The following is a 27,737-nucleotide window of genomic DNA, read 5'->3' on the forward strand; positions in this document are numbered from 1 at the left end:
GGTTTTCCATATGGGCTTTACACATATCCCATGGGGGACTTAAGCTGAGCTCAGGGTGTACTTAAACTTGTTACAGTCAGTCCATTACAGTTAGTTATTTGAGTTTGATAAGTTAAATATTATTAAAAAACAAACCAAAAAAACCTGAGGAAATGACATACCATATATAAACAAACCTGAATAAATTTATAGCTACGGTAGTTAAAACCATCAAGTGATGTTTGATAAGCATCCCCATATAATTATGTAACACTCCTTCTAGATATAGATCTGTTAGAAGATGTACATATATAGTATAATCTTGTTATAGTAAACTCTAATATAGTAAGACTTCAGGTATAGCAAACTAAATGCCCAAGTCCTGGCCAAGTGCCATTATAGGTATATGGAAGTAATGCCTGCTATTGTAAACCCTGATATAATAGAACATCTGTTATAGTAAACCTGTTTTTTGGCCCCTGCGGTACTCTCTAGTGGAAAGTGGGTGGATGCATGCATCATATGTCAGTCGGACACCCATGAGCCGTGTGTTGCACGCCACTTGTAGCTTGTTCGCTATCCGCATGCTACTCTGGGTTTGCGTGGATTACCTCAAAAGCACCAGCCAGTGAGAACTATGCTTCCTGTGTTAGCTGCTGTCCAGGAGTACCGTACATACTAAAATAATGTTGAGAAACAGTGCTCAATAGCAAATGCCCCCCTTCCCCCCGGGTCTCCATCTTCAACTTTATTTTGATCCCCTGCAGAGTGTTCGTCAGTGTAGTGACTTTCCTGTCCCAGCCGGTTTGCTCCTGCATTAGTCCTTGTTCACATCATGACGTGCTTCCGTGCGCATTTGGAAGCGTGAATGATGTGTGACATGCAAGAATGGCAGAATGGCATAGAGAGCCCTTCTGACTTTCACATCATGGGCGCTATGCAGCAGTGCTATGCGCTATGATGCGCTATCGTACTGCTGCATCCTCACCCCAGTGAGGATGAAGATAAGAAAGCACAGACGAATGGAGGCGTATGCCAGCTGGGAGAGGTAAGTCACTATGCTGCCTGCTGAAAACTCACCAAAGTAAAGTTGGGGGGAGCCCAGTAGCAGGCGCAGGGCCATGGGGGGGTGAAATTTGTCAAGAAATGGCCCCTAATGCTGCATGGGGGGGGGGATTCAGGGGCCCCCCATGTTGTTTTTGCCTAGGGCCCTCATTATAACTAGAACTGATCCTGTTTCCAGTAGATAGAAGGAGGCACCTAATGATGATCACAGCTCAGAAGCTGGCCTGCTTTCTCAAGGAGAAGTTAGCACTCCAAAAAAGGCCCACAGGCTGAAACATTGTGCATTTTATACTATGGTACTTAAATATGGAAACCTACAATTGCTGAAATCCAGATGGCGACCTGGTCATTTTTGTCCTTTGTCCTTCTTACACACTTGGTGGATGCGAGTGTGGACCGGTTGACTCCCTGGTGCATGGACGTGAAGCAGGACGAGCAGCTGGGCTACCCTTTCTTTCTACTGTTTTAGTAAATAGTATTTTTGTCCACCCTGTTCCATTTTCCCAAAGATTTCACCCATGACCATTTTTCAGCATTCTGAAAGCCTTCTGTGGGCTGGTGTACACAGGCTTTTGACATCCCTCTGACATCAGTGTTCCACTTAGTAGGGCAGCTAGGAGTCTGGGACGTCAAAATGATGTCAGAAGGACGTCAGAAGAAGTATGGTAAAAGCCTCCTCTTAGATAGACAAAACAGAGGTTTGCGTCTTCTTCACAGCATATACTTGTGCTTATTGAAGCGGTACCAAATACTTTAAATTGGAAAAAAAGTGCAGAAAAAGCAACAGCATTCAACTAAAGCAGCACTCCAGACATAAGCTTTGAATACATTTGTGTACAAAGTATAAAATACTTGCTTTTGAAATGTTTTCATAATAAATTACAAAAGTTAAACAATTGTATGCCCCATATTTCTGCACCTCCTGTATAGAAGACCTGTGTCTGAGCGGAGTATTTTTAGCTTTTTTTTTAATTTTTTTTTTTAGTAGTTTTAGTTTTAGCACAATAGGTCTTCATCACACCCCCTTAGTATACTGAATGTGCTCTGCCCTGTATGACTTCTGTCACACTACAGGTAGTCCCCGGTTAATGAACAAGATAGGGACTGTAGGCTCATTCTTAACCTGAATCCGTTCTTAAGTCGAAACATTGTGCCATCTCGGTCCCCTTTGCATCCTATGTGCCCCCCTTTGCCTCCAGTGTCACCCTCTGTGCTTGTTTGTCCCTCTGTGCCTCTCTATGTACCCTCTCTGTGCCTCTTTTTGTCCCCCACTCTGTTTGCACCCCCTCTGTGCCTCCGTTTGTACTTCCTCCTTACCCCCGCTTTGCCCCCTCTGTGCCTCTATTTGTGCTTCCTCTGTGCCTTCTCTGTGCCTCTTTGCCCCCACTGTGCTCTTTCTGTGCCTCTTTGCTCCCTCTGTGCCTCTTCGCCCCCTCTGTGCTCCCTCTGTGCCTCTTTGCCCCCTCTGTGCTCCCTCTGTGCCTCTTTGTCCTCTCTGTGCCTCCGCTTTGGCCCTCTGGACTCACCTCTGTACAAGTCCAACGCTGTCTGCCCTCCTCTCTCTGCATTCAGCTCCCTCTAGTCGCGTACAGCACCGCTTCCTGTATGTCATGTGACATACAGAAACCTGTATGTCACATGACATACAGGAAGCGAAACGGTGCTGTATGCGGCTAGAGGGAGCTGGATGTGGAGAGAGGAGGACAGACAGCGTTGGACTCGGCTTGGGGGTGAGTCCAATGCTGTTGCTGCACGTGCCGGCACTTGGGGGAAGTTTGAAGCCTTTTCTTCAAACTTCCCCCACGTGGAAATGTCATCGCAACAGGATTGGGCGGTTCGTATCAGCGGGTCTTTCGTAAGTCAGGCGTTTGTAACCCGAGGACTACCTGTACATTAGAAAACCCTGTAATATGACCAAAAGAACAAATTGATTTTTTTAAAGTACTTAGCCACATCATTTTAGATAGCAAGTTTATGCCAAGTCGGGTATGTCCCATATAAGAGTAGAGAAGCTCTGTAACATTGGGGGTAAGGAGGCTTTTCAGACAGTTTGTTTCAGACTTTTTGGAAGTGAGCATAATGGATAAAGCTGTCAGGTTTTTACTTCCATTATATAAGTGCCCGCTAATGATCCAGTCTTTTTTTGTCTAATCTTACCAAATTTCTTTATTAGAAGGGTAAACTGAGTGAATATATTGATACTTTAGGTACCGGTAGTCTCTCACATAGATTTGGTAACATTTCACAAAAAGGTTGCGTCATTAATGGGCACCTTTAAGCCTGGTGCACACATTCCATTATGATCGGCCAATCACTGACCAGTTTTACCACCTCAATGTAGTATGAGAGTTTACACAATCTGCTCATAGTGTTAAATATCTGTTGACCCTCATACTACATGGAGGTGGTAACATTGGTTAGTGACTGGCTAATCCTAATTGAAAGTGTGTACCAGGCTCATAAGAGACATTCCCTGTATGGATGATCAAAAAAAAAATCATCATTAGGTGATTATCTTGTAAGGAAGCAGAGTTCACCTGGGCAGACGCAGAACTTTGCTTTGGGACAATCACCTTAGAAAAATAACTGAGCACTTGATAATTATCATTCACTTTATTTTTTTCTGTGCAAAGTTCCAGTTCAGCCTAGGAGAGTCATGCTCATTACAGGGCAAGAAAACTGCCTTGTTGGAATGTCATTTTACATCTCTATTCCACATACTTTATCTCCCTCTTGCTTCAGCAAGAAACACAGGAAATATGTCCCAGACAGACACACGCAGCACCAAACTCTGACAGATGTTGTAAACGTTCCCCACTCTATCCAAAACCAAATAAGAATGTTTGCATTTGCGTGAGTATATGTGCGTATGTGTATGATGAGTGTCATTGGCGTGCTGTGTATATCTGTGATGAGTGTCAGTGGCGTGTTATGTCTGTGTGCTGTGTGTCAGGAAGTATGTCTGTATTGTGATTCAGTGGTGTGTCTGTGTTGTGTGTTAGTGGTGTGTCTGTATTGTTTTGTGCCAGTGGCGTTTATGTACATTATGACAATGGTGTGTCTGAGTTGTCGGTCAGTGGTGTGTTTGTATTGTGTTTTATTGGTGTGTATGTGTTTCTGACAATGGTATGACTGTGTTGCTAGTCAGTGATGTTTTTGAATGATATTTTATTGGTGTTTCTATGTTGTGTGACAATAGTTTGACTGTGTTGTGTGTCTGTTCTGCATATTAGTTTTGTTTATTTAGTGGGTCTGTGTTGTGTGTTATTGTTGTGTGTTCTTATCATAGCATGTCTGTTATGTGTTAGTGGTGTGTATGTACTTTGTGACAATGGTGTGCCTGAGTTGCCTGTCAGGGTGTGTTTTTATTGTATTTTAATGGGATGTATGGTGTTTTTGACAATGGTGTGACTGTGTTGCTGGTCAGTAATGTGTTTGTAGTATATATTATTGGTGTGTCTGTGATGTGTGACAATAGTTTGCCTGTGTTGTATGTCTGTTCTGCATAATAGTGTTGTTTATTATTTAGTGGGTCTATGTTGTGTGTTGTTGTGTGCTCATATCATAGCATGTCTGTTGTGTGTTAGTGGTATGTCTATATTGTGTTTCAGTGTTTTATCTGTTTTGTGTGTCACTGGTGTGTATCTGTGCATTGAGTATGAGATTCAGCATGCAATTCAGAAGAGTGAATATAGGAAATAATAAGACACTGAGGGCAGCCAGCACATGTATGTGAAGAGACACTGGGACTGATTTACTAAGACTGCAGGGCTAGAGAAATATTCATCAACTGGAGAAAACATTTCATTTGACTTTTGTAAACAATTGATCATTTTTTTTGCATAAGCCTACAAATGGAACAATTTGATGTGTACAGCCACTTTAAAGTGGACCTGAACTTCCTGTCTGCTCTAAAAGATAAGTAACAGCATAATAATATTTAAAGAAAAACATTTCTTTGTTACAGCTGATAGAAATGCTGCAATAAATCTGCAGTGTGTCTACTTCCTGCTTTCAAAGAAGCAGACATTGCGTTAACATCCTGTGTTTACAAATTAGCTGAGGTTGTCAAGATTCCTGAGCTGACACAGATGAAGGGGAATAAGACAAGCTAAGATCTCTAAATACATACAAGGTGGATTTCTTGGTTTTTCTTCTGTCCTGAGTCCTGTCAGAATTCCCAACCACCTAGGACACTGCAAAGCACAGTGAGGATCTCTAAACCTCATCAGAATAATAGGAGTCGTGTAGTTAGTTGTGTAAATGCATCTGCAGTGAAAATATTTTTGTAATAAATCTGGGACAATGTGTACAGATATAGGACCAACTTTCCTGTACTTAGCAACTCTCACTATGCAGTGTTCTCCCCAGAATTTTTGTTCCATCTGGGTGGCATGAAACAGTAGCTGGGTGGGGAAGAATAGAGGTTCAGCGCTTCTCATCGCAACTCTGCTTACAGCATAAGAGGCGGATGAGGAGGCGAGCCGATGATAGTCGGGTGGTTACCAAAATTAGCCGGGTGGAGCACCCAGCTAAAAGAGCCTGGGGAGAACACTGCTATGGTTCGCTGTGACCCAGGGGAGTGTTTTTAAATTTGACCACATAATTGCAAAACGTTATCAGCAAGTCCAGGACAGTGTTGCTGGATTATGCTGGGGTATGGCTGTTCGGAACATACATGACACTCAGCGAAGCTGTTGCAGATATTGTAAAGAATACCTTGCAGACTTGACAGGTTTTATTTTGTTAAGTGATGATTTGGGATCATTCATTACACACCAAGACAATGGGCTTGATTCACTAAGACAAATAGCATACCTTATCAAAGTTAACATGCTTTATCAGAGTAGCATAGGGAGCACTACGAACTTATGCCTGCTAATTGGCAATAACAAGAGCTCCACTCCTCCTGCTCTGAGCCCCTGCGCTTTCGTAGCGCTCGCTATGCTACTCTAATAATGTGTGTTAATTTCGATAAGGGGTGTTAACTTTGATAATGCATGCTATTTCTCTTAGTGAATCAAGCCCAATGACTTGTTAAATGTGATCACAAGGCATAATATTAGCACTGATCCCACAGCTTACTGCTTGTAAGCTTGCGGCACGCTGAGAGAGTTTGCATTCACAGCAGTTTGATATTAAGAAGCAACAAACTCCGGGAAATCTGCCAGCAGCTGTATCCAAGGATAAAAAGTTCACTGCAGCTAGCCAATCAAAACCTTAAATACCTGAGAAGTAATTAGCAAAGAAGAAAATTATACTATGAATCACTCCCACTAGTCTATAATGAGCACTTTAACATTACAGAAAAACAAAACAACATAACACCTCCCAAATACCTTAATTTTGACCATTAGTTCCCCACTTGGCAGATAGACTCCTCCCACCTGCAGGCCACATTTCCCCACCCATTGGCTCCTAGAGGAGAGGTCCTGACACGCTCTTCTCTCTTGTTCTGATTGCGTAGGGTGGTGTACCGTAGCTTGACCCCACCGCCTCTTACAATGTAGTATGGTCCAGAGCTCATCTAAAAAAGTAGAAAATAAATATGTATTTCCATGCACAATTTTCAGTTTGCAATGCGCATATTAACTCGCGCATCATCCATGGAAGCTGAACTTTCTGCAATGGGAAATCACACTCAATTTGCAATTTTATGCTGTAGATTGTTCATTTGTGAGTCATCCCATTAACGTACATTGTAATAAGGTTTTGGATGCAGGGAAAATGCTGGTGGAGTGTGCTCCCTTCATAAGTCTGCTGCTCTGCAGTCTTGAAGGAATGGGCAGTGGATGAAAACTGATTGATTGATTTGATTTGATTGATTGATCGATTGATAAAGTTAGCATAGATTTCCTGTGGGCCATTTAACACCAATCCATATTTGTAAGGAACAAACTTGACAGGTACAACTGCTTTGGACAGACGTCTATGGGCCTGATGCAGGAAAGTGTGGTAATATTGCTGTGCACAGTCATCGCAAGGCAACATTATCTTTAATATAGGCCCTGTGTAGTGCGAGTTACGCTATTAAGACTCTTTCACACCAGAGCTTATTTCTGGCGTTTAGATGTAAAGCAATAGTTTGCGTTAACCAAGGTGTTTTGGCGCCGGTGTTTTCCCGTCGGGTGAATTAGAACCCCCGCCACTAATCAGCGTCGCACGCACCGCAACATCCTGACGTCACGCCGTAGATCATAACGCTTGCAGATAATCGGCTCCTGCAAGCGTCATGTAATGTGGAAGAGCCCTTAGCGCGGCCTGCGGTACTCGACTAGTGTAACTGTTGCTATGGTAATGCGCTTTACTAATGGTACCGTTGTTAGTAACGTGCATTAATATAGCAGTGGTCACAGTAGCTGAGTACCGTGGGTCGCGCTTATAGCATAGCTCGCGGGACACAGTGCCGGTAATAAGGGTAATATTGCTATGCAACGTCTGTGCACGGCAATATTACCACACTTTCCTACATCAGTCCCCTTGTATCCATTCTTCAGACGTTTTTGTTTGTCTGCACATTCTGAAGAAGGGGACCCGCCGTGGCCCCGAAACAATTGTCACTTTTTGTGCTGATGAAGCAATAAACGAAAATACTTGCACTTTGAAGCTGGTGTGCTAGCCTAACCTTCATTTGACTGTTGATGTACCTGGTGCTTGGGCTTAGCACCTCTTAGGCTATGCACCCACACTCTGAGTAAGGTGTGCCACCGCCACAGTCTATACACTTTGCATTCTTCAGACATGTGGCATGTATTTGCACCTAGGGTTGCCAGGTGTCCGGTTTTACACCGGACAGTCCGGTTTTTGTGCGCTGTGTCCAGTGTAAAAAAACATGCTAAACCGGACAATTAAGTTGTCCGGTTTTAGAGCCCCCCCCCGCAGCGCAGGAGGAGAACAGCGCAGCAGAGAGAGAGCTGGGAGCAGCGGTGGAGAAGGGGGGCAATCTCCCCCCCCCCCTTCCCTCACCTTAGGGTGCTCTCTCTCCCTTCGCTGTCTCCTCCAATATGATGTGCAGGGCTGGCGAGTGGCTGCAGGCGGAACTTACCTCTGTGTCGCTCCAGCGCCGGAAGTTCGGGTCCCGCAGCCGCTGAGAATCTCATTCATGAGCCGGACAACACTATCAGTCTGAATAGTGTTGTCCGGCTCATGAATGATTCGGATCTTTTTTGAGTCGAAACTCAGCGGCTGCGGGACCCGAACTTCCGGCGCCTGCGACACAGAGGTAAGTTCCGCCCCCAGCCACCCGCCAGCCTGCCCTGCACATCAATATTGGAGGAGACAGCGGGGGAGAGAGACAGCACCCTAAGGTGAGGGAAGAAGGGGGGGGGGGGAGATTGCCCCCCTTCCCCCCGCCCCTGGCTACCTATTCTGGGCACATATAGCCCCTGGCTTCCTATTCCGGGCACATATAGCCCCTGGCTACCTATTCCGGGCACATATAGCCCCTGGCTACCTATTCCGGGCACATATAGCCCCTGGCTACCTATTCCGGGCACATATAGCCCCTGGCTACCTATTCTGGGCACATATAGCCCCTGGCTACCTATTCTGGGCACATATAGCCCCTGGCTACCTATTCTGGGCACATATACCCCCTGGCTACCTATTCTGGGCACATATACCCCCTGGCTACATATACTGGGACATATACACCCCTGCCTACGTATACTGGGACATTTACACCCCTGCCTACATATACTGGGACATATATACCCCCTGGCTACATATACTGGGACATATATACCCCCTGGCTACATATACTGGGAACACTGGCTGTTTGTCATTATGTGCATTTAGTGGTGAAAAGCTGTCTCTTTTGTGCATTTACTGGTGAAAAGCTGTCTCTTATTATGTGCATTTACTGGTGAAAAGCTGTGTCTTATTATGTGCATTTACTGGTGAAAAGCTGTCTCTTGTGCATTTACTGGCGAAAAGGTGTCTCTTATAATGTGCATTTACTGGTGAAAAGCTGTCTCTTATGTGCAGTTACTGGTGAAAAACTGTCTCTTATGTGCACTGGACCAGTACTACTGGTGAGGACAGTTAGTGACATGGCTCAGTACTCTGTAATGTGCTGCAGAAGATGTCAGTGCGATATAAATACTATAAATTTTTTTTAAAAAAAGCCCATTGCTTAGCCCCACTCTACATAAAAGTGCGCTTCTGACTCCGCCCCTAACTCCACCCCTAACTCCACCCCCTGTCTGGTTTTCTCCATCAGCCGACCTGGCAACCCTATTTGCACCAGATCTCTTTGATTTTTAGTTTTACACAGTAGCCATCAGTTTATCTTGATACTCATTTCCCATCTGCTAAACTTGCATAGTCTCCAACACTGGCAATGAGAGCCTCTGCTGGTTATCATTTGTAACTGCAACAGCACCTTCTCAGTGTTTCAGATTAGCTCACCTGTGCAACTTCAGAAAGAAATCAGAAGAGCAGAGTATTATCACAAACAATAACAACTCAGGTCAGCAAGTATGTTCTTGTTTATAATGAAAAGAGCAGTACAGAGAAGGGGCATGCTTAAACGCAGCAGGCTTAAAGTATGTAAAAAAAAAGTGGTCGTCTACTGAACACGCACAGCTAGCTATGCACTGCGCTGTAAAATGCAATATATGAACCTTAAAGGAATTTGCAGGATTTAGATGAAGAAAAAAGAATGGAATTTGAAGAAGATGCATGTATCAGCAGAACGTGACAGATTTTAACCTGTGATAGGAAAATGATCTCCTTGTTGGAGTGAGAATCCTGAGAGGAGAGGAGCTGAGCTTTCTGTCACGGACTGTATTACTTGTTGGGAGCGGGTAGGCCGCCGTAGTACAGCTTGTGTACATTTCACGCCCTCTCAGGAAGCGTGCTTTGACATAAGCACATGTAGTACTCAGCTTCTTGTTGACTTTAGAGTGGAAGTGGCGTTTTTACTGCCAGAGGCTGAATTACTTCTGGTCTGTCTGAGCAAGTTTTTCTGTGTATCTTTCTGTTCAAAGAAACTCAGCCACACACCTTGTAATGCTGATAAACTTCGCTGAACTCTTCCCGAGTCAGGTACACAGCAAAGTCTACAGCTCTATTTCTGGTGGTGTAACAATACCTACAGACTTAAGGTGCCCATACATCGGGGACTTGGCGGCCTATCAACCTTTCAATTCGATTATTATAACGAACATGCTGCAAGATGTAGGGCCGACTTGCTCTACTGCTTTACTAGGCAACCTTTTGGGGCGCGTGTATTGACAGCGAAGGGTGCCCGGAGCGGAGGCCACAGACAGGAAATATATAGAGTGCACTGGGCACCGGGGACCACATTAAATATTAGGAGGACAGTGTTGGGTCGGCGAGGCAGCAGATGCGGTGTCACAAGGCTGATTCCTGATCGGTTTCTGCAGGAAATTGGGATCGGCCTGCGGTATATGAGCAGCCGACAGATCTTTCTCTATTCAGATTTGATTAGAGAGAGATTTGTCTCTTGGCCAAATCTGCTCATCATCACTAGATGCATGGCTACCTTAAAAGCAAACCTTGGGGGGGGGGGGGGGGGGGGGAGAAAAGGTAGATATTCACCTCAGTAGAGTAAAGCATCTGGAAGGTCCAGAGGCTTCTCTGATCCTCCTCCAACTCACTGCTTCTCACCGGGACCCTCTTCTTTTTTTGTGGCTGCACTACCAACCAAGTATAGGCCATGCCTTCGCAGTTGCATAGACCTGCGCATGCACTGAGGAAAAAAACATGCACGAGTGGCTCTGTGCCACTGCACAGGCAGAGGCCATACTTATGCCTGCTCACTGCGCCAATACACGAACCAGAATAGGCCACGAGAATATATTCGACACCTTGTCGTATATGCTCAGAGGGTCCCTAAGCTGATTCAGTGAACAACTGGAGGATCAGGAAACCATCTTGACTATCCGGAGGCTTCCCACTATGGAGGTAAGTATAACATTTTATTTCTTTTTTTGGCTTTGGGAACCCTTTAAAGGCTCTCACACACATGCAACTTAAAGAAAACCCAAGGCGGCTTGAAAAAAAAAACATACTACCTCCTCCACACTGCTTCACAGATCAATGTGCGCCACTCCACGCCGCTCTTCATGGCACCGTTTATCCTCTGCAGCCCTTTCATCCTCCGATCACCGGCGCAAGAAATCCAAGATGGCCGCGACCCGGAAGTACTTCCTGGGCCACGGCATAGATGCCAGAGGCGGGAAAGCGAGGCAATGGAGGAGGCGGGGAGCAGGTGATTGATGGCTGGAAGGGGGAAAAGGAGGCTAGCGACAATCACATTAGCCTGTTGCTAGGTTTGGGGAGTGGGGCAGCAGAGCCCAGGTCAACTGGCAGTGGCACCAGAAGGACACAGCAGCATAGTTACATAGTTATTTTGGTTGAAAAAAAGACATACGTCCATCGAGTTCAACCAGTACAAAGTACAACTCCAGCCTGCTCCCTCACATATCCCTGTTGATCCAGAGGAAGGCGAAAAAACCCTTACAAGGCATGGTCCAATAAGCCCCAAAAGGGAAAAATTCCTTCCCGACTCCAGATGGCAATCAGATAAAATCCCTGGATCAACATCATTAGGCATTACTTAGTAATTGTAGCCATGGATGTCTTTCAATGCAAGGAAAGCATCTAAGCCCCCTTTAAATGCAAGTATAGAGTTTGCCATAACGACTTCCTGTGGCAATGCATTCCACATCTTAATCACTCTTACTGTAAAGAACCCTTTCCTAAATAAATGGCTAAAACGTTTTTCCTCCATGCGCAGATCATGTCCTCTAGTCCTTTGAGAAGGCCTAGGGACAAAAAGCTCATCCGCCAAGCTATTATATTGCCCTCTGATGTATTTATACATGTTAATTAGCTCTCCTCTAAGGCGTCTTTTCTCTAGACTAAATAAACCCAGTTTATCTAACCTTTCTTGGTAAGCGAGACCTTCCATCCCACGTATCAGTTTTGTTGCTCATCTCTGCACCTACTCTAAAACTGCAATATATTTTTTGTAATGTGGTGCCCAGAACTGAATTCCATATTCCAGATGTGACCTTACTAGAGAGTTAAACAGGGGCAATATTATGCTAGCATCTCGAGTTTTTATTTCCCTTTTAATGCATCCCAAAATTTTGTTAGCTTTAGCTGCAGCGGCTTGGCATTGAGTAAGTTTATTTAACTTGTTGTCGATGAGTACTCCTAAGTCCTTCTCCAAGTTTGATGTCCCCAACTGTATCCCATTTATTTTGTATGGTGCTAGACCATTGGTACGACCAAAATGCATGACTTTACATTTTTCAACATTGAATTTCATCTGCCATTTATGTGCCCATATAGCCATCCTATCCAGATCCTGTTGCAATATAAGTCCATCTTCCTGAGAGTTGATGATTCTGCACAATTTTGTATCATCTGCAAAAATAGCAACATTACTCACTACTGCATCTACTAGGTAATTAATAAATAAATTGAAGAGCACTGGACCCAGTACAGACCCCTGTGGGACCCCACTGCTAACAGTCTCCCATTTTGAGTACGATCCATTGACCACAACTCTTTGTTTTCTGTCCATTAGCCAGTTCCCTATCCATGCACACAGACTCTTCCCCAGTCCTTGCATCCTCAACTTTTGCACCAGACTTTTGTGGGGAACAGTGTCGAAGGCCTTTGCAAAGTCCAAGTATATCACATCTACAGCATTCTCAATATCCATATTAGCATTCATTACCTCATAAAAGCTGAGCATGTTAGTCAAACAGGACCTGTCTTTAGTAAACCCATGCTCATGCTGAGAAATAAGATTATTTTCTACTATGAAGTCATGTATAGTATCTCTTAGTAACACCTCAAATAGTTTGCATACAACTGATAAGCTTACAGGTCTATAATTTCCTGGATCTGATTTTTTGCCCTTCTTAAAGGGACCCCGAGCAGTGCGGAAACTATGGAAAGTTGCATATCATTTTAAAGCTCTCTTTCTCCTTTTTCCAATAATATATATAAACCGGCGTAGGGCGACGATTTAGGTGTCGCCAGAAAGAGGAGAAAGAGAGCTTTAAAATGATATCCAACTTTCCATAGTTACATTGTATTACACAGGGCGACTTTTTCTCAAAGTCAGCAGCTCCATTCAGCAGAAAAAGTCGCCCTGTGTAATACAATGTAACTATGGAAAGTTGGATATCATTTTAAAGCTCTCTTTCTCCTCTTTCTGGCGACACCTAAATCGTGGCCCTACGCCTTTTAGTTTTCTCTATTTTCGCGATCGAAATTGCGGCCGCAGCAATTTCAATCACGAAAATAGCGAAAACTAAAAGGCGTAGGGTGGCGGTTTATATATCATTGGAAAGAGGAGAAAAAGAGCTTTAAAATGATATGCATATTTCCATAGTTTCCGCACTGCTCGGAGTCCCTTTAAATAATGGGAAAACGTGGGCTGTACGCCAATCCACTGGGACTCTGCCAGTTGAAAGTGTCACAAAAGATAAGATAAAGGGGTTTATCTATAACTGAACTTAATTCCCTTAGGACCCTAGGATGCATGCCATCCGGGCCAGGTGCCTTGTCTATTTTTAATTTATTTAGTCTTGCCTTCACTTCTTCCTGCGTTAAGTATTTAATATTACAGTTAGAAGATTGAGACTCTTCTGCCTTTGTAATTTGCAACAGTGCTGTTTCCTTTGTGAAGACAGAAGCAAAGAAAGCATTTAATAACCCTGCCTTACCTTGGTCATCCACCATTGAGTTCCCACCCTCATCCTTTAGGAGGCCTATACAGTCAACTAGCGATTTGATTTTCAGCTTCGATCTTTGCCAGCCTAATTTCTTTTTTTACAATTTTTATTGCACTCCTTATAATTGCTTAGTGCAGCCTCGATCCCCTCCTGTTTTAGGACCTTATAGGCATTCTTTTTCCTCTTCATTTTATCCTTAACCTTTTCTATTCATCCATAGAGGCCTTTTTTTTATTCCTAGACATTTTGTTTCCATATGGGATATACATACTACAATATTGATTGAGAATAAGTTTAAAAGCTTGCCATTTACCTTCAGTTCCCCCCCCCTCCCCCCCCCCCCCCCTGTAGTACATTATCCCAGTTCACCAAACGTAGTGCCTGCCTAAGTTGATTGAACTTTGCTTTTCTAAAATTCATAGTTTTAGTGGTCCCGCTGCCCCGTGGCCTATCAGTCACCAGATCAAACGTTATCATGTTGTGATCACTATTTCCCAAATGTTCTTGAACCTGCACATTTGATACATTATCTGGTCTATTAGAAATGATCACATCCAGTAACGCATTCCCCCTAGTTGGTTCCGTTACCATTTGAGTCAAGTAATTGTCCTGTAGTGCTGCCAGAAATCTGCTGCTTTTACCAGAATGGGTAGCCTCAATACCCCAGTCAATGTCTGGAAAGTTGAAGTCGCCCATAACTATGACCTCATTTTTACTTGCAGCTTTTTCAATCTGCTGTAGTAATCGCAGTTCTGCAGCTTCATTAATATGAGGTGGTCTGTAGCATACCCCAATAAGCAATTGGCAGCTTTTATTTCCACCATGAATATTTACCCAAACGGACTCCACATCTTCGCAATCTTCCTCCATCTCATCGTTGAGGACAGCTGTAAAAGAATTCTTAACAAAGAGAAAACCCCCTCCACCTTTTTTCCCTGTTCTGTCCCTCCTAAACACATTGTATCCTTTTAAATTAGCTATCCAGTCATGGCTTTCATCCATCCATGTCTCGGTTATTCCCACAATGTCATAGCCTTTGTCATTCAGAATGAACTCTAGTTCGTCTATTTTTATTTGCAAGGCTCCGAGCATTGGTTACCATGCACTTTATATTTTTACCACCACATTTACCAATTTTGTTTACATGAAATGGGCTACTTGAAGTTTTACCAACCTCCTTAATCTTTACACTGTCCCCACCCCCCTCTCCACCCCCCATAATGTTAGGCTCCCACTGTCTTTTTACCTTATCTTGTCTACATATTGAGACTTTATCCTCCCGCCTCCCCCCAGATCCTAGTTTAAAATCTCCTCCAACCATTTAGCGATCTTCTCCCCCAATGCAGCTGCACCCTCCCCATTAAGGTGCAGCCCATCCCTGCTGTAGAACCTGTAGCCGACTGCAAAGTCTGCCCAGTTCTCCAGGGACCCAAACCCCTCCTTCCTACACCAATTTCTCAGCCACTTATTTAACTCCCTAAGCTCCCTCTGTCTCTCAGATGTAGCACGTGGCACTGGCAGTATTTCAGAGAACACCACCTTGGAGGTCCTTGCTTTAAGTTTATCTCCAAGTACCTGAAAATCATTTTTGAGGACCTTCCATCTCCCACTTACTTTGTCATTGGTGCCAATGTGTACCATGACAGTCGAGTCTTCCCCAGCCCCACCCAATAATCTGTCAATTCCGCTACATGCCGAACCCGAGCACCCGGGAGGCAACAGACTGTATGGCATTCACGGTTTCTTCGACAGATTACCCTATCTTTGTGCCTAATAATTGAATCCCCTACCACCAGTACCTGTCTAGCCTTAGCTGCACTCCTATTCCCTTTCTCGTTACAGCAGTCTGCCTCTTGGTTGCTAAGGAGCACATCCTGCTTCAGCATTGCTACTCCAGAATCATCCTCCCTAATATTACGTAAACATGCATACTTATTAGTGAGGGTCAACTCGGGACTAGCCTCCCTGCCACTTTTTTCCCTACCCCTTCTAACTGTGACCCAACTAGCGGCTACCTCTGCTTCTTGCTCCGGCTTTACTCCACCCACCTCATCTTCACCGGTTCCATCCAGTGTCTGGACCGTGAGATCCAAGCTCATCTCCATGTTGTGTATGCGTCTCAGTGTTGCAAGATGCTTATTTAGCTAGTTAACTGAGCAACACGCACACACCCAGGGCAAGAGTAAACACCCTCAATCCGCTGATCAAGGCATGCATACATGTTGCAGGATGTACACTGTACTGCATTGTCCAACATGACTATTGTGTGGGGAAAAATTATTTAAGGTAAACTGTGGCGGTAAAAGATGCATGTCATTGGGCAGAGAACATATCCTATAGTCTCTATAAAATCCGCCATGGGTACTCTTTAATGCACAACCAACTGCAGAACATGATCAGCCGCACAACTTGTTTATACGACAAGTATGTACACATGCGCTGATCAACGAAACAACCCACTCATTTACATACAGCATGCACACCAACAAGTCCACATTCAAAAACAACAAGTTATTCGAACTACTTGAACACACATGGCCAACCTACATGATAGTTGGGTAGGTTAATCCTCCGGTTGGATTAGGCAAATCGCCTGTTATGAGTTGCACATCTCGTCTTTTGCCAGTGTACATACTCCCAACTGTCATCCAACAGCCCAAGTTTAGATGAGATTTGGGCGGAATAGTTGCAGTTGTGTACAAGCCTTAGAAGATAACTGTTGATAACTTTCGAACGTAAAGATGTGTTGTCGCCAGAGAAGCCCCAGGAGCTTACAAGCTTTCCATACTGAGGTTGATTTTGGTCTGATATGGCAAGCCACTCGATACCTGCCTGATTAGAATTTGATTGGTTAATGATCAATTCATACCACACAGGAAAAACTCCATTTCAGCAGAAAACATTCAAGTGTTAGTCTATTCAGTTTTACTAGCTATGAAAAATCTGAGAGGGTGACCAGTGGCTTCAAATACTGGCAGATTTATACCCACTGGTGAAGTGTACAGATGTGCTCAGCAGCAGAAGAGAACAAGTGTATAGTGTATGAAGTATGCATTGTAGTGTTATTTTGTCATGTAAGTGTATTATGTTTTTTTTCCTTTCGCAGATATCCAGAGGTGCAGAAAAAAATGCAGTGTGAAGTGGACAAAAATATTGGCAGAGACCGCTTACCTTGCATTGATGATCAGGCCAGCCTACCTTTCGTCATGGCATTCCTTTATGAACTAATGCGCTTCAGCAGCTTCGTCCCGGTCACCATTCCACACGCAACGACAAAAGACACATACCTGATGGGCTACAATATCCCTAAAGACACAGTGGTGTTTGTCAATCAGTGGTCAGTTAATCATGATTCTTCCAAATGGTCCAATCCAGAAGAATTTGACCCAAGCAGATTCTTAGATGACAGTGGATTTCTGGACAAAGACTTGGCAAGCAGTGTGATGATCTTCTCAGTAGGGAAACGAAGGTGTATAGGAGAAGCATTATCCAAGATGCAGCTCTTCCTGTTTTCATCTATCCTGGTGCACCAATGCACATTCACTGCCAACCCAGAAGAGAATCTCAACCAGCAATGTGACCATGGTCTGAGCCTTAAGCCTAAGCCATTCACAGTCAGTATGAGTTTGCGGGATGGCAATATGGACTTGCTGAATAACGCTGTGCTTGCACTTAAATTGGAGGAGTAAAGTGCTCACTTTTTTCAAATCAATGATAACTAGAAACAAAATGGTGCACTACAATGAATGCCTATAATAAATGATGTTTAGCGGTTTGCAGACAAAGCAAAATGCAAGTACTGTGTCTCACAGAGTATACATTTGGAACACGTTTGTGATACCTTCACCAAGTTCATTTAGGAAACCAAAATACCAACTGCAGTAATAAAAATAGAATCTAAAGACATTCTAAGAATATTCTGTACTATTGATTTCCATAAACTGTTATCTGACAATGCACTGAATGCTGTCATATCCAAATCTTGCCTTTAATGACCCTCAATAAATGAACTGGGAGTCAGATTTGCAGCCATATCTAGGTAGGATGTTTTTCACGGAACTCAAAATCGTTACGGAGATGAAAGAGGCATAAGAACACTTGTTAGGTTGTAATTGTTGTCCTTGTCTCTGTGGGCGAGATTCTGCTCAAAATCCTGTCCTCATTGACACCACAGAAAGAAGAAAAACTCCAACTGGGTCACAGACTGCAACAAAAACCTGCTATAAGATCATACTCATGGGAGATGTACTGAGCATTGACAGTGTATGAAGTCTGTTCAGTGTATGCTACAAGTGTTTGTTGGTTATTTAAAGTCATAACTATAAGAATGATTATTAAATTATGAAAAAGATGAATGGAGAAAATGTGAAAAATGTGTGCAGACCCTGAAGAAGGTCTAAAACTGTTTCAAACTGCTTATGTAGTGACACCCAGGTCTGGGTCATAAATGGTGCCCTTCCCTTCCTGTCTCACGAAGCTGCTCCCATTGGCCAATTGTCACTTGAGTGCCAATATCACAACACTAGAGATGGTCACAGTTGGCCATTTTGAACACTTTAGTGAGGAAAGAAGGAGGCAGGCACAATTTGCAATTCAAGCTTATATTAGAAGGGGCAGGCACAATTTGCAACTCAGGCCTATATTATATTTCATATCCAGCTGGGCTTAGGTTCATGTTAAAGGGCTTTATAAAAAAAAAAAGTAAATTGTACAATGGTAGAGAATAAAATGAGATTGCAGCAGTATTTTGGAAGGTTCCCACTTTCTTTAAAATAAAAGCATAGCTTATTAGAGTAGCAAAAATCTCCAGACTTCTATTTCCATTTCCTTTGGTGTCCATTATCACCTTCACTTCTCCCCAAAATGTGAATCAATTGGATTTCCCCATCTCAAAATCCTATTTGCAGAATGCTATCTAATCTTTTAGGAAATAAAAATCCTTCAATGGCAGGAAGCCTACTTTTGTCAATTTCTCTCAATCTGAGATTGCTCACAAGTAAGGTGCACACACGCTCAGATTTTATTGTTAATCAGTCATTAGGCTATGGACTTGGGAACCACCACTGTATAGACACAGCGCCCGGCTACAGAACAGAACCGTGTGCTGTTCTATGGAGAAGGAAAGCGAGACAACGGACAGTGAATACGCATGTGGCATCCCACAGCACGAGGAACTAAAAAAACAAATTTGATCATTTGTTGCTAGACCTTTATCGACCCCCAGAATGCAGATCACAAAATACATCATAGTACACATGGTAGACTCTTGGTGGACATGGTAGACAGCCCCAAATGATTGTCTCAGAGGAAGATTATCTATCAAATGTAGTCTTACAGGACACTGATCCCTATTTTTTTTTTTTATTTTTTTTTTACAATGATCTGATGATGATGATCTAATGATCTAATTTTACATCTAATCTAATGATGTAAGGGAGGTTTGTAATTCAGGGTGCCGGGGTATACCATTGCTTTCCTATGGGGGGCTGCTCTTCTATCCCACCATCCGTGTGGAGTGTGCCATGTTCCCTAGGGGATATCTGCAGTGACCACCTGTCTAATGCGCTCCCAGCCACCTCAATGCATGCTGCAATGTGTACTTTAATATGTAGTCAGTAGATGCAAGTACGGGTGATATACTCATCTATGGACTACATCATGTACTCACATGTATGTACTTTGTCCTTTGGCATTCAATGTGGCTACTGGGAGCACACTGTACAGGTGGAGACTTTGAGCTTTTGGTTGCTGCAGATGCTCACTGGGGAACATGGCACATTCCACATGGATCTCCGCTTGTGCAGCAACCCCCATAGGTAAGTAATGGTGTTCCCCCAGCCACCAGCCCCCCCCAACTTCAACTGCACACTGCGTTGCAAACCTCCCCTATGGGTAGGATATTTGTATATCAAGCCAGAATTTCACAATATTTTTTGCTTGTCTTGCACAGCGCTCTCAAACCAAATTACTCTCAATCCAAGGTTTGACTGTATATCAAGATAAAGGGGAACTGAAGAGAGAGGTATATGGAGGCTGTCATGTTTATTTCCTTTTAATCAATACCAGTTGCCTGGCAGCCCTGCTGGTCTATTTCTCTGCAGTAGTATCTGATTAAAACCAGAAACAAGCATGCAGCTAGTCTTGTCAGATCAGACTTATAAGTCTGAACCACTGAAACACCTGATCTGCTGCATGCTTGTTCAGGGGCTATGGCTAATAGTATTAGAAGCAGAGGATCAGCAGGGCTGCCAGGCAACTGGTATTGTCTAAAAGGAAATAAACATGACAGCCTCCATATACCTCTCTCTTTAGTTCCCCTTTAAGTGTTCCTTAACCAACCTTTGTACCTACACAGAAGATGAGCATTGTCAAATGACACTTATAGATTAGGCTAATCTTCAAGTGTATTTTCACAAGTATCATGATTTTGTACAGAGGTTAGTTTGTGGATAATTTTTTAGTATACTGCATGTGATAGATCCACACCAGACCTATACATTCTTCTTTTTAAATAGACAGTTAGGGGTTGCCAGTCAGATAAGTTCCCTCACATTGGATGTTTATCAGTGAAGTCTAAACATGCCTGGGGTGACTGTTTATGCCTTTATTCCTGGTACTTTTCCAAGCTTTAGCACGGTATGAGCTGAAAGGACCCTACAGATAGTATGTATTGTCTGAGTTTAGTTCTGGTAACACTTAAGGTCCGTACACACGCTGGACTGCAGGCAACGACGGGTCTGTCGTCACCTCCCGCTGGGCGGGTTTTCAGCAGACAGTCCGGCATGTGTACAGTCTGTCGGCGGACTGATACGGCTGTTTCTGACAGCCGTATCAGTCTGCAGACAGACTGTACACACGCCGGACTGTCGCTGGAACGCCCACCCAGCGGGAGGTGACGACGGACCCGTCGTTGCCTGCAGTCCGGCGTGTGTACGGACCTTAAGTTACAAACGTTCTCTTCAGTGCCAAAACTAACACGTAATAAAGTCTTGTGTCTTCATGTATTTCTCACAGCATTTTTTGTCTGAAAATTGTTTGAGTATCTGCTTTTGGTCTCTTTTAGCCCTTTATATTTTCCTAGTGGTTCTGGGTCACCATGAGCTCTCTGGGTATTCTGTAGTACTGGTCCAAACCCCTATCCCATAGAGCCACATCAATCCCTGCCATGCACTGATGAGGGCCAGAAAGTCTGCAACAGTCTGTATGCATATTTGCATATTCAGAAGTGATGCATCCTGGGAAACAAGTTGCTCACTTAAAACTTAATTATGTGAAATACCTTCTGTTTTAAGAAGGCAAATTATACTCCTTGTTGCTTTTTTAGTAGGAGGGTTTTTCGGTCTTTTTTAGCCCCTTTTTTGCTTTCCTATTGTTTCTAAATCTCCATAAGCTATATCTGGATAACACAAATACTCTACCTGTTATCAGCAGTCCCCAGAGTCCCAGTCAGAAGATGAGACAGCTGTCCAGTGAAATAATACTCAGCCCTAAACAAAAAAAATAAAATATAAAATAAACAAGACAAAAAGTACAGCACTTCTTCCTAATAGCTAAAATAATTTCACTGGAACAGCAAATTAAACGTGGAGCTTTAGAAATGCCTCAATTATCAGGCTTAAAAAAAAACAAAACAAAAAAACACAAAAAAAAATGAATAACATAACGGTATATATAACATACTTAGCTACCGAATTATAAGCTAAAAATCACAGTTTGATCAAACTGCTACTAACCTGTGATTTTTTTTTTTCAGTATCTTATTAAAAACAATTATTTGTAATTGTTGTAATGAAAAATCATGCTGGCTGTTTTAATAAACCAATAAGACCTCCGGCTCCAGCCAGTATCCCTGGATTACTCTTTTTGAACTTAGCATACATCTGTGAATCTCATACATTTATATGATATAACCATGCATTTTATATACAGTAGCTTTGTGTTAGAATAGCACAATGCTTTATGTAAGCTATTACACTGTTTTCTTGTCAATTATAACTGGAATTTTATTAGATATTTTTATGTTAGATATATGTTGCTCCCATGTTGACATCTTGATATACTAGTTTATTTTTTAAGTATACAATTGTAAATATATATTGTGAATATACATTTTGATTGTATCAGCACATGGGGCTCAATTACCCCATACACTCCTGCTTTCTTATAATGTTAGTGTACTTACTGTATATTCTGGCGTATAAGACTACTTTTTAACCCTTGAAAATCTTCTGAAAAGTCAGGGGTCGTCTAATACGCCAGGTGTCATTGATGCCGGGTGATACGTCCTATCCTGTTACCGACTCTCAGATCTCGCTGCTGAGGACTGTAGTGAAGCGGCGCAGGCGCACATGTGCGAGATCTGAGAAGCAGAGAAGGAGGTAAATAGGATACAAGGGCGGGCCAGAAGGGTGAAAAGGCGTGTTTTATGGGCACAGCGCAATCTTCTACACCGCTTTGATAAACAGGGAGAGTTGACCAATCCAACCAGTCAATCGCCTATATACTGTTATATACTGAGTACCACATACAGTACAGCACCAGTATCTGTTCATACATAGCATCAGTGTATGATATTTTAATTTTTATTTGGTGTGCGTTGGAAGAGGGGTAGTCTTATATTTATTATTAGAGTATTTCCCAAACCCTATATTTTAACTAGAAAAGTTGGGGGGTTGTCTTATACACCCAGTCGTCTTATACACCGGAATATATGGCATATGTGCTTAAAATGTCTTACAATGGGATCCTGATCAATATTGCAAATAATAAATATACTGGCATTATGGATTTGAACCCCATTTTAAAATACTGGAGTGCCGCCTCATGATATGCTGTTACTGTTCATTTACTGGCAATAAACAACCTACAGTGTGTTCTAATCCATTTGAAAAATGTGCTTCTAACATCTTCCCTGCTGCTTCCTCAGTTTTACTTTATTTCTTACAGATAACTGTATTGCTTATCATTCCTCTGCTGACCTTATCAATACTTCAGCACACCCTAAATTTGGGACCATAAAATATTTACAGTATGAGTCAGACTCAGATTCTCTGTATCTCTATTTTGGTGAACATACATTTTAAGTAGAACCCATGCACCACAAATATTTATCTGGTTGGAAAGTTGGTTAGAATTTCTTTAAAGCTGGAGTCTCATTGTGTGCTTTGCATAAAACCCGCTTTATAATGAGTGTGAGCTACAATGGAGTCTGGACATAGACTTAAATTCAAAGCTTGCCTGCAGCAAGTTAGAATAACACAGCCTGTTACAACACAGAAATGTGATCAGCACCACAGAACGAGTGCAGGAGATTTGGGCGCAGCCGCCACCACCGTAGACCGTAATAGGAATTACGGCTATAGCGGAGCACAGTGAGTAACTTTGGCACCGTCAGAAGATGGAGCTGAAGTTACTTTTAAAACACTTTAATTCCGCCTCCAGCAATAGCTGGAAGCCGAATTACATCATTCCCCACTATGCACATGGACCTAGAGGGGGAATAGTAATTAACGCCGCCGGGACTTGTGCAGCAGCAGGATAAGCCATATATATGCGCCCAAGTCTCCCGGTGGCAAGATCACAGGGACGCCCATAGAATTGTATGGACAGTGAGTTGGCAAGCAGAATTATTCTACAACGCAATGGAGGTAGTGTGAAAGGGCCCTTACTTAAATTCAGGATCCAGCAGGTGCTTACATCTGAACTTTCAGAGGGAAGGAACCGATATATACACTCAACTTTTAGGGTGCAGAACCTTCTCAATGTAGAACATCATCATTTTTTTGTTTACTTCTTGTTGCTGTTATTCTTGTTCCACACTGGATAATTGCACCACACTATGGTCCTGATGCACTACACTGCAGTAAAGTTGCCGTGCGCAGGGAGCCCACAGTAATGTTACCATTACTAACGCCAGGGAGCACCGCAGGTTAATACTTAGGAGCCACGCACGTTACCGAGTTAACTTGCGCGTTGCTATGGTAATGCACGGTAAGGTGCTAAAGGGTTAACGTGCGGTACCCCCCCCCCCCCGCTGTTAGCAATGGTAGAATTGCCATGTGCCTCTTGTGCACAACAACTTTACGGCAGTCTAGTGCATCAGGCCCTACTTACTAAGGATAAAGCGACAAGAACTAACCTCACTAGATCACCAGAGACACAAATAGTGGTTTCCTGGTGTAAATAAATAAAAAGGTCTTTTGTTTTTAATAAATCTCAATGTACTGAATTTGACATGTATTTTGTTATTTGGCAGTGAAAACTTATAGGGGTTTATTCACGTACCCCAGATTAAATTGCTTTGTGCAGGAGGTACGTGACTATGTCCCAATAGTGAGGCATTCTGATTTTAATTGTGAGGACACAAAAGGCCCATAAACATGCCAGATTAAAGCCAGCTGAGGCGGCTGATAATAAGGCGTGTGTACAGCAGCCCCCGACTCACAACTGCAGCCCTGCCAATGATCCACCAGGCGGATTCATTTCTCTGAGCGGTAGGTGATAGCTTTGTTCTCCTACTCACCTAGCCCGTCGTGTGACGTCACAACTTCGCTGCTCCATCGCCCATCCCCCCCCCATTGCAACAGAGCACGTCATCAGGCTATAGGCTAACTACACGTCTATACAGCCTCGGCCCAGCAATGTCGCCTGAGGGATTGGGTCCCTTTACTCTGTATAGATAAGCTCACTTTAACCCTCATTTGTGATGGCGATTGTTTTATTTGATTTGAATACAACCAACACCATAATATTTTAAAGAAATTAGAAATGTATGTCCTAAGGATAGCATCATAGAAGTTAAAAACAGTATCGAATGTATAAATTCTGTAAAGAAATAAAATATTGCAATTATGTTAATAAAAGTGTATTGTAGTGTTTTAAGTTTTATTTTGTATATTTGTGTTTCCAAACTGTTTGCATAGTAGAAGCAGTAGAGTGTTGTACCATGTTAGCCATCAGTAAAAGCAAGAAGTTTGGAATCAATGGTATCATCCTGATTCAAAACTTATTGCTCAAACTGTTTGCATAAAGTCCCAATCATGGTACAAAAATCTCCCGTTCAGCTGCAGCTTTGATGGCTGATTTACCGGGCATCCTGTGATTTGCAAACCTCAACTAGATTTTTACAAATGGTCTGCTAGTAGATGGTCAATGTTTACATCAGAACAGAGTTATCATTGCTGAAAGGTTAGTGAAGAAGTTTGTGTTATTGTTGTCACAGGCATATACCCACAGAGAGAAAGTACAGTATCTCACTAATATTATAAATGCGGATGTTTGGATGTTTGTTACTCAATCACGCAGCAATGGATGAACGAATTTGAATGAAATTTGGCACAGACATGGTACATTACCTGGAATAACATATAGGATACTTTTTATCCCCACAACCAAAAAGTGAGCGGAGACAAATACAAATTTCACTGGGAAAATGTAAACTACTGCCATTCTTACACTGTTTGGCTGCTTTCACAGTTAAAGTCGCACGCTATAGAAAGTAGTAACGCAGACTAACGCACAGCAGCACAAAGTATGTGTGACATTCAAAGTGCTCACGCTGCGTTGTGTGTAACGTGTAGCAATATTTAGAAAGTGCTGCATGCTGTGCGTTCACTGCGTTATTAGTTACGTTGGACTGTTTGCACATGCTCAGTTATGTTTTTGATTTTTTTAAAAAATGTGATGCATGCGCCGTTTTTATTCTATCAGTATGCAACGAAAAGTACGCATCAAGAGACGCATAACGCAGTTCAGTATAACCAACTTCAAAACTTACATGCGTTGCGTTAGGAACACGTTATGCGACCTTAACGTCGCATCAAATGCAACGTCTTAGTGTGAAAGAGCCCTTTATGGTAGGGTTCGCAAACTTTGCACAGTTGGTCACTAGAGATGGCATGAACCTCTGATTTTAGGTTCACGAACCGGGTTCACGAACCTTCGCGCGAACTTTCGTGAACCGCAATAGACTTCAATGGGGAACTTTGAAAACTAGAAACATTTATGCTGGCCACAAAAGTTATGGAAAATATGTTTCAAGGGGTCTAACACCTGGAGGGGGGCATGGCGGAGTGGGATAGATGCCAAAAGTCCCGGGGAAAAATCTGGATTTGACGCAAAGCAGCGTTTTAAGGCCAGAAATCACATTGAATGCTAAATTGCAGGCCTAAAGTGCTTTAAAACATCTTGCATGTGTATACATCAATCAGGGAGTGTAATTAGAGTACTGCTTCACACTGACACACCAAACTCACTGTGTAACGCACCGCAAACAGCTGTTTGCGTAGCGACGGCCGTGCTGGACTGGTGCGCACCATGGCGAGATTGCTCTTCCTCACTCTGATGTCAGGTAATGTCTGACTGCCTTATCAACTTTCAATGGTTCTTTCTCTACCATTGTTAAAGCGTACATCTATTTTTTTAAATACTTGTTCTGCTTGCTGTTCAGTACCTGCATCGAGAATCTTTTATGGAGGGCAAGTCTGCCATTGTGAGTGACCACGGGTAATGGCCGGGGAATCCTGGTTCGTTTCCGCTCCGGAGTGGGAGCCTAAGAAACAGCTACCACCACCACACATCCAAGGAAGGCAGCAGGCACGCTGTGGGCAAAGGAGCAAGAACGGCTGCCACACATCCGAGGAAGGCAGCAAGCATGGCATGCACGTCCCAAGGTAGTCACCAAAAGGAGGACTTTCGAGACCCTGCTGTATATGACACTGATAGACTGTAATACCTGTAATGAGAATCTGTTATGGAGGGCAAGTCTGCCATCCATTCAAGTGAAAGGTATGCACTGACTGCCAGGTATAATACAATGTGCAGTCAAAGATGCAGTGAAAGGTATGCAGTGACTGCAAACAGCTGTTTGTGTAGTGATGGCTGTGCTGGACCGGTGCGCACCATGACGAGAGTGCAGGTGATGGCGGCTTTCCAGCCCATATGGTCGCCGGGCTGAGGTAGCTGAATGACAGAACATAGTAGAAGTTGAGGCTGGCACACCATCTGGTTCTGGGTGCCTGAAGTTGTGACAAGGCTGTGTCACACAAATTGTAAATCCAAAAAGAACATCATCACTGCGGCTGCAACAACAAAACAAAAGGCATGTACATGTGCCTATTCCCCTTCGTGATCATTACCTTGCCGCGGTAAAGGGGCTTGCGTTTCACAATTAAGCAATGACTGCCGGCTTTATGAGTGCCTCGGGGGGTGGCGCACCAAAGATAATAAGGTCGTTGCTTCATTGTGGACAGACCAAATTTTATCAGCTGGACAGTCACTGTTCTGTCATTCATCAGCACACCAGTCTTAAACATGCAATGCACATTTATTGTGCATTAATCCACATCAGCATCAAGGCATGTGGCATAATGAGAAAGGGGGACCCTGCGTGGCCCCCGAAACAATTGTCGGATGCTGATGTGGATTAATGCACAATAAATGTGCATTGCATGATTAAGACTGGTGTGCTGATGAATGACAGAACAGTGACTGTCCAGCTGATAAAATTTGGTCTGTCCACAATGAAGCAACGACCTTATTATCTTTGGTGCGCCACCCCCCGAGGCACTCATATAGCCGGCAGTCATTGCTTAATTGTGAAACGCAAGCCCCTTTACCGCGGCAAGGTAATGATCACGAAGGGGAATAGGCACATGTACATGCCTTTTGTTTTGTTGTTGCAGCCGCAGTGCAGCCAGAAAAATTAGGCAGGCATGTACACCCACTAGAAAAATTGCTAGCAGCGGCCTAAAAAATTCAGGAATCCGCCTGGAGTCGTGGACCCTGTTGGTGGTGGCGGAGAAGGCAGTCAAGCGGCCTGCGGGCAGAGGTGCTGTGTGGGGAGCAACTTAATCTTGGGACAGGCAGCCAGTCACACGGCGTGCAGGCAGAGATGCTGTGTGTGGGGACTAACTTAGTCTTCAGGCGGGCAGTAGCCCTCCGGGATCCATGCCTCATTCATTTTGATAAAGG

The 27,737-nt window shown here is 43.4% G+C and overlaps 1 protein-coding gene across 1 annotated transcript in view; it reads left to right on the forward strand.

The window, feature by feature from the left end:
- Positions 1–19,705, forward strand: part of LOC137570861 (cytochrome P450 1B1-like) — a 34,870-nt gene extending 15,165 nt beyond the window's left edge. The window contains exon 3 of the mRNA XM_068279569.1: positions 16,873–19,705. Within this exon, the coding sequence (XP_068135670.1) occupies positions 16,873–17,455 (583 nt within the window). The 3' untranslated portion in view covers positions 17,456–19,705. The remainder of the gene's footprint in view (positions 1–16,872) is intronic.
- The last annotated feature ends 8,032 nt before the right edge of the window (positions 19,706–27,737 follow it).

The sequence above is a fragment of the Hyperolius riggenbachi genome, chromosome 4 (assembly GCF_040937935.1).
Source record: "Hyperolius riggenbachi isolate aHypRig1 chromosome 4, aHypRig1.pri, whole genome shotgun sequence".
Classification (NCBI taxonomy): domain Eukaryota; kingdom Metazoa; phylum Chordata; class Amphibia; order Anura; family Hyperoliidae; genus Hyperolius; species Hyperolius riggenbachi.